Source organism: Dinoponera quadriceps, unplaced genomic scaffold (genome assembly GCF_001313825.1).
Source record: "Dinoponera quadriceps isolate SergipeBrazil2010 unplaced genomic scaffold, ASM131382v1 scaffold2379, whole genome shotgun sequence".
Classification (NCBI taxonomy): Eukaryota; Metazoa; Arthropoda; class Insecta; order Hymenoptera; family Formicidae; genus Dinoponera; species Dinoponera quadriceps.
This window is the reverse complement of record NW_014556633.1, coordinates 164,031-171,764: the sequence shown is the minus strand read 5'-3', so window position 1 is coordinate 171,764 and position 7,734 is coordinate 164,031. Positions and strand designations below refer to the sequence as shown.

The 7,734-nt window shown below is 39.3% G+C and overlaps 1 protein-coding gene across 1 annotated transcript; it reads right to left on the bottom strand.

Annotated features, from left to right (window-relative positions):
• Positions 1 to 2,273: 2,273 nt before the first annotated feature.
• On the bottom strand, positions 2,274 to 6,719 carry LOC106747910 (glutathione-specific gamma-glutamylcyclotransferase 1). Its single transcript, XM_014625908.1, has 4 exons — positions 5,465 to 6,719; positions 4,215 to 4,250; positions 3,878 to 4,140; positions 2,274 to 3,150 (listed from the first exon to the last, which is right to left on the bottom strand). The coding sequence occupies exons 1-4, from the start codon at positions 5,615 to 5,617 to the stop codon at positions 2,883 to 2,885; spliced, it is 720 nt and encodes a 239-aa protein (XP_014481394.1). The 5' UTR covers positions 5,618 to 6,719; the 3' UTR covers positions 2,274 to 2,882.
• Between the last annotated feature and the right edge of the window lie 1,015 nt (positions 6,720 to 7,734).

Sequence of the window (7,734 nt, the reverse complement as noted above, 5' to 3'; positions counted from 1 at the left end):
TCAGCTTTCGAACTTTCGGATCGGCCGTTCGAATTGCAGGACAGTAGATGCACTGCTTGCTACCGAGTAACGTTATCCCCGAGATACCTGGCTGGTTCTATCGTCACGGTGCGTGACCGACGCCGGTATATGTCCATTCTGTAAAGACCATGCGCGGGCAACTCGCTTATTTGTTTGAGCCTCGGCTCGAAAACTTCAACGGATTTCTCTTTATCGTAAGAAATCGATGTCCGTGCTTAAAACATAGCTGACGTAACCGCCGTCGCATTGCCACCGCGAGATAATTGGTCAATGGATTTCGTTGTTAACTTGAAATGTTCAATACTGCCGTCTTTCTGCTCGATGTTGTTACGTTCATTTTATAACGCATATTTATTCGATAAAATATTTAGTAATTCAATTCGCACACACGATTTTAACTCCTGCCTCGCTCTTTTTCAAAATGAATTCGAATTATGCATTCGAATGGAATAAAGGTCATTATCATTAAACTTGATCACTCCCGCTCCAATCAGGATCGTGTGAATCGAGTACGCCGCGGCGTTACTATTTATAATTCCGATTGCCGATCGATCGGCTTGGAAAAATGCGTGAGAAGCGAGAGGAACGTCTCGCGCAGGTCTTTTTTGCGTCACGGAGACGAGCGTTGCGGCCGTTTTTCTCTCTTTTATCATTTTTTTCTTTCTCCCTCTCTAGTGTCGCGTAATAAACGTCTAACGTAAACCCGTTTCTAAGCCCGACTCGCGCCCGTGAATGCGTGACTTTCAGACACACGAGAGGCTTAAGTTGAGAACGCAACTGCATCGCGAATGCGATCGGGTCGATTACTGTCCGTCCGAAATCTTCTCTTTTTGCGAGCGCAACCCGTTACGACCCTTTAGATTAGAAAAGCCGGTCCGTTACGATCGAAGAGGGACGGAAAATCGTCTCTCTTCGTTGCGCGAGATCTGTTTTCGGATCGATACGACAATTTATTCCACGGTTGCGCCGTTCGTTTCGAGAATGGCGCGATACAGATCTCCACGTAAATATTCATTCACGGTTATACAACGTTATCGCAAACGATCCGTTACATGAATCGGTATGTCACACACACACCATGTGGTGGCGAAAGTATGAGTCTAAATCCTTGGAGAGACTTATTAAAAATTGGAGAGAAAAAAGCTTTCCCTGCGTTATTCGCTGTATTTAGATGGCGGAGATTTCTTTTTTGAACCGCTGTGCGATGTTAACTACATCAATTATCATACGCACCGCGGCTACGCAGTTTCACCGTGGTAATCTTCTCCGTCAAATTTTGGCAACTCGCTTTCACGACCGGACGCGAATGATGTATTTTTTTTTCCGCCTGTATATATAATATGACTAATAGAACGGGGCGCGATTGTTCCGTTACAGTACTGTTATCGAGTGTTCTCCAGGAAATTTTTCTCTAAAACCCGAACGTTCGAATTATTACGTAAAATAATGGTAGCTAAAATGCGGCGCAGCGTTCCGTAGGATGGGCAGTCTAATATTCATAGAGAGTCTAAGCGGCTGGATGAATGGCTGTTCCATATTGCGATGTACCGTTCATGAGTTTCTCGTCGGATCGCTTTATTGTAGCAGGAAGAATTCAGTTTTCAGTTGAAATAAAATTTTCCTATCGGACGCCAAGACATTTTCCGGTCGAACAGTGTGTGTGTGTGCTTTCGCCTCGAGTACCGTAAATAAAAGTAAAGTGTTCTGAAAAGTCTTTTATCTCATAATGACAATTCCATCGAATAAAAAGATTTATTCCTCCAAATGTACGCAAAATATAGTAGTTGAAGAAAGCGGTCTTGTGGAGGGATCGAAAAGGTAGCGATCTTCCTTACCCATAGTAACAAACCATCTTGCCGACACACTGATAGAGTCAGCGACATTTTCGATGTGCGATAAAGAAGTTCACACGCGTATGTATTTTACCGTACACAAGTAACATAATATATAGATCTTACACTGATAAAGGCGCGAGCGATACGATTCTTTAGTAATAATCATCAGTACGCATTCGATGGAACGTAGGATAGTATCTATTTTTTCGAAAAATGTCTTCTTTCATTGTAAATACATAGTAGTAAAAATCTGTCATAAATATTCGAATGTGAGTCAAATCATTAAACGTTAATTTAAATTAACTACAGATCGGAATCTATACTGAAAAAAAAATTGCTACGTTCAAGTGAATATTTGCTAAAGAGTATCGGAGTAGTTTATTTGGATCAAGTAAATAAACTACTCCAATACTCCTTAGTCATTATTTATTTGAACGTAGTAATTTTTTTTTCAATGTACTATTCTCAAGAGAATAACAGATCTAATGGAAGTATAGAGCGACCACGGATGTCTTGGGGTACTATATTATATTGCGAAATGCAATATATATGATGGACATTTATACCCTCCCACACACAATAATATTAATATTAAATAGAGCACCAAGACACCCGTGCACGCTTCTCGTGTCTTTATACTTTTATCGTTACCTTTCCAAGGGAGTCGTAAAAATGTAAAAAATCTAACAACAGATCTATCCTTCACAGTTTACATTCTTCTAGGGACGCTGCTTGTCGTTATCGAAACAATTTGTGCATTGAATGTGCGTTTACGGAAAAATAACACGTTCGTTAGCAGTGTGACATATTCACATTAACGAATCAAATATCTATTTTATACAATCATATTTTATACAATCATATAGAAATAAATAAAAAAGGACGGATGATGATCCGTGGGGAGGATTGCCCAAATGAACTCTGTCAACGAACGTGATAGGTTGTTTCTTACTGATCGTTTATCAAACAGGGTTCGTGATCGGGGGAACTGTATAGTACAATTATTGTATTACACAGTGCGATTGACTACATCTTCAGGCAGCGTAGAGTCTTCGGTGCTATTCGCGCACTAAACTGTAATAAGTTCCCGCGGGACTGCTCGTTGCCGTCCGGCTGATCCTCCGCGCGAACCGCCGCTTCCGTGTCCTCGAGATCGATGACGAAGTCGCGGTTTCCCATCAGCGTCGCCAGGCACATGTTCTCTTCCTTTATCCTGGAACGTACCAGCAGCTCCAACGTAAAGAGATGTTCGTCGTACACCTCCGGCAAGTAACGGTGCATGAACTCCGCCAATCTGTCACCAGTCACATGCGATGCGCGTCGTTTTATTACGTGATCAACGCAATCGATAACATTAGCGTATCGAATTAGCGTATCGAAATCTAATATTAACGTGCGACTTTCCGCAACGACCGCGGTTGAAATTGCATTTCCCATCGCACAAATATCGAAAATATCCATGAAAAGATAATCTCTCGATTAAACCTTTAGATAATTATCTCTGTAATGATTATTTATTAAACAAAATTAATCGAATGTTCGACACGGATTATTGATTTTCAGTGTTACGCACATGTAGAATGTTAACTCAAAGAATGCACCGTAGTAAATAATATTATAAGCTTGATCGAAGAAAAGTTAAATTCAGTTAATTCGAATAAATCGAAGTTTGTTTTAATTTAATATTCTGGATTGAAGTACTAATTTTAATTAAGATTCAGAATATATTTTGAACAGATTTGACGCTTATGATGAACTTTTATTTGCGAATATTTAAAGTTATATAAAAGTTGTAACGAGAGAACATTTACTTGAGTGCAATATATAATTTTCTATGTGTATAATGAGAATGGACAAATGAGCGAGAGGTAGAATTAAAAAAAAAAAACAAATGAATTTCTCGCTTTTGGGAGGTTTCGTAAAATAGTGTTTCGCCGTGGAAAGTTTATTACGCTCTATCGGAACCGGATGACACTTTTCAGCCTCGCGTGAAGTAACTATAAACGGCGATATGTCCTTACCGTAACAGGTACTCGACGTTGTGTCCGCTCGGGCCGGAACACTCGGTGATTTGACGCGCTATGGTCTGCAGCGGCGCATCGCCGAGCCAGAGCTCGTTCTCGCTGGTGGCGATATAAATCACAACGGGGATTTGCTTGGCACCGTCCCGGCTGTGAAACGTCGCTATGATCGTCAGATATCCCCCCAGAGCGCACTCTCGATTTTCCAAATAGGGCAGCGCTGCGCTGTCCTGAATTTGAAACGCCCGCCCGTAAACCGTGTCCTGTTATCGAAAAAGAAGTATTTCTAGTAAGATCTGTTTGTGGTTTTCGCGATGTGTTACTTAAGTTTAGTTACCTCTCTGTCTTCGATTAATGTGGCGACTCGACCGGGCTGCAAGATAAAGAGAACGGATTTTATCGATAAAAATATAGGTATTCGAGTGAACGAAAAAAAAAAAGATTTGAGTTGGAATTTGATCGCGTAAAATTATTCTTACGGCGTGGGAAAATAATGCGTGTCGCACCGCGGACGATGAGAAGAGACGCGCGACACGCGGAGTTAAACTCTCTTTGAAGAGATATCAGTTACTACCGGTTCGTAACACAAGTGTAATCTAAAACGCGCTGGAACGATAATTTATATCATGGAAAAAAAGGAGAGTGCAACGTCTGGTAAAGAGATGTAAGCAAGCCGACGTCTTGGTAATCTTCGGGAACCAATAAAAGCCGGTTAAGACAATCTCTACGTACGGAATTCGAACGAAAACGATGATTTATTTATGTGCTCCATTGTGGATCTCGTCTAAGAGCTATTAATTCAACGGTTTGCTCCGTACACAATGCGCGTGACTGATTTACGAGAGGAACAAGTCCACTTTATCGCATTCGAGAATTTGTTGCACATCGCGAAAGCGACTCCTACGAGCAAAATGTGAACGCGATATGTTATTTAACCTGTTAACCGGAGAATAAATTTTTTTTTGTTTGCGTTCAAAATACTACGGTAAATTTCCATGACGAAAATTGTCGTCATGCCCATTGCAGCAGTAGTTCGTGTATGACGAAATATTTCGTTATACCTAGTTAACGGGTTAAAATTCAATTTGCGACATTAGATAATTAATTTTATATATATATCATATGTGTAATTACAAGTATGAGGAAATAAAATTCCTAGACAGATAAATATAGATAGCGTGAAACAGTATACAGTGAAATTCGAAAAACATTTCGCTACAAAATTAAAGAAGAAAAATTTGAAGATGAGTTGCGTTAATTCTATATACAGGGTGTTTGATGTTTCATCCGTCATATATTTGTAGTTTAGGTCAATGTGAACAAAAATTATATTTAAAAATTTAACGAACAAAAAAGTTCTCTACTACTTTACAAACAACCGTGCAAAATTTTGAATTATTAAAGATGGTCATATATAGTAGAGGCTTCTTTAATTAATAACTCAAAAATTTTCCTAATTATTTGCAAAATAGTAAAGGACTTTTTGTTCAGAGTGACATAATCTACACACACACATATATATATATATATATAACGAAGAGCAACGAGGATAGGTTTACAAACGATCTCACGCACGATTCGACTCACCTTTTCCACCGTTCCACGATGTGTTGTGTTGCCTTGCCAAAAACGTCTTTTGAAGCCCTTGACATAACCGGCAATGCTTTTGCTGTACGAGAAGCCGGGATGCCAACAAAGCGATCCATATCCGAATACCCAAAGCGCGTTATTATTAGCCATGTTCGCACTTTCTCGAAGAAAAAAAGTCAGGCAGAGTGGATAAACGATGTCTCTTTTCACGTTTTTTCTTTTTTCCTTCTTTCTCTCTTCTTCGTTTTTTTACGCAGAGTTCTAACTCAAAATATTTAACAACGTTGATGAATTCTTCGTATTATACACATTCGCCGATCATGACGGGAGTCGTTTTCCATTAACAAGGCTTATCAAAAATTGTAAAGCGATCGTAACAATGATTTTATGGAAAGAGCAATGCAGTAACATTCATAGTGTGTGACGTCGAGCGAAATTTATTAATAAAAATTGATCCGTTGATCCTAAGCGGCCTCAAAAGTCCCCCAAAGAAGTCGTTTTGTCTAAATTATAGTTTTAAATTAAAATAATCGTTTTTCACTTCGGTTAAATTAACGAAAAAATTCGTTTTTACTCGGAAAATCTTTCGAATATCTCTTCTCGCTGTAGCAAGGAGACTTTCACAGCCGTATCGAGAGGATTTTATCGATCTGCAATCTTCTATCGCAATCTTACAGAAATTCAATTCTGTTCTATTAATTCTAAAGTTCATCGGGATCTGACGTGTAAAATCTCGATCTTTGTGCGATAGATCATCGCTTATCACAGTGCTTCATCGATTCACCACTGACTTTTCCCTTTCTGACCTCACCCTCAACAACGGTGGTTGCGTCAATTCGCGCTAATCAGCGCGCTGCGAATCCCTCACGGTGAACTCGGGATGGCGACTCCAATCTATCAATTCGCGACTACGATTAACTAACTAGGTGACGTCAACCGGTGAATTCCATAGCGTTGCACGTGTAGCCATCTCTTCTTCTTCTTCTTCAGTCGCGTTGCTTTTTTAATCGTTTTCTTCAAGAAAATCACGAGAACTGTTCACTGAGGACAAATCTCTATCTTAAATCACTCGTTCGAGCAACGTCCGCTCCGAAGAAATGGATTTTTTAGAATTTATCCTTTTTCGAACAACCAAGTAACTTTGACCCGTAATTTTGGAGGCCTTCGAAATAGATACAGCGCGCGCTCCACGTCAAGATTCGACGGGGACTGTCGGCTTCCCACTGACGCGCTTTCGTTCACTGAACTAGACCGCCAGACACGCGTCGAAGACGGAAAGAGTGAGAAAGAGAACGGAGAAGATCAGGGAAGACGGAGAAAAGCGGCAGAGTACACGCGACGCGCGCGCGGTGGGATGAATGATGAAACGTATCGCCTGATTGACGCATCGCCGCCGATTATACGAGACATCGCGTTCGTCCGAATTTGTACTTCCGAACAAAACGAAAACAATATATTCAATCTTAAAAAGAGTCGGGGTCAAAATTCAAAGTGCTTCCCCTTGAAAATCAATAGAAAGATCTTAAACATATGGATCGTCTTTTTCAGACATACCAGAGAGAGAAATATTTCAGTAATTTATTATATTCGACAAAAGAACGATTTTATTTGTCTGTGAAATGTCGAATAAAAATTGTATAAATATATGTTAAAAATTGATATTTAATTGTTAGAGCTGAGAAACTGATAATATTAAATCTTAATATAAGGATACATCCACGAACATGACAAATAAATAAAATACATATATGAAGGAATATTTTTCTTTATCACGACAAAATAGGCAGAATTGAATTTTGAAAAGAAAATTGTCAGTAATTTTAAAAAGAATAATGATAACGAGATAATTCTTGAGAAACATTTCACAGCGCGAAGAGAATCTTTAATTCTCATGCATATTTTTACTTATTTTTTTACACAAATATAAATAGAAATTAATAAGATGTTTGATGAAGTTTGTCGATAGGCTCTGAAAAGCTAGTTTACACGAGTAGGCGGCGAGTAAACATGTGGTATTAGCGATTGGGATATACAAGGTGGGCCATTTTAATCGACCCAGTCGAATATTTCGAAAACCAAGCCCGGAAGAGAAAAATTTTTCAGACAAAAGTTGTTTTGTTTCGAGGGGACCATAAGACGGTACCATTGGTTTGACCTTGAAGAATTATTTGAAAGTCACATGAAGGTCACCTCAATTTCTTTTAATGGCATCCTCTATTTTTTATTACATATTCTTGTAGCTGACCTCGAGAGCTTTCCAAAACACT

What these genes read in the sequence shown, in the direction of transcription:
- LOC106747910 (XM_014625908.1), bottom strand. Translation starts at nt 5,617, where the DNA reads ATGGCTAATAATAACGCGCTTTGGGTATTCGGATATGGATCGCTTTGT. An exon ending in ATCGTGGAACGGTGGAAAAG is followed by an intron (nt 4,251 to 5,464) that starts GTGAGTCGAATC and finishes TTTATCTTGCAG; the next exon opens with CCCGGTCGAGTCGCCACATT. An exon ending in AACGTCGAGTACCTGTTACG is followed by an intron (nt 3,151 to 3,877) that starts GTAAGGACATAT and finishes GACTGGTGACAG; the next exon opens with ATTGGCGGAGTTCATGCACC.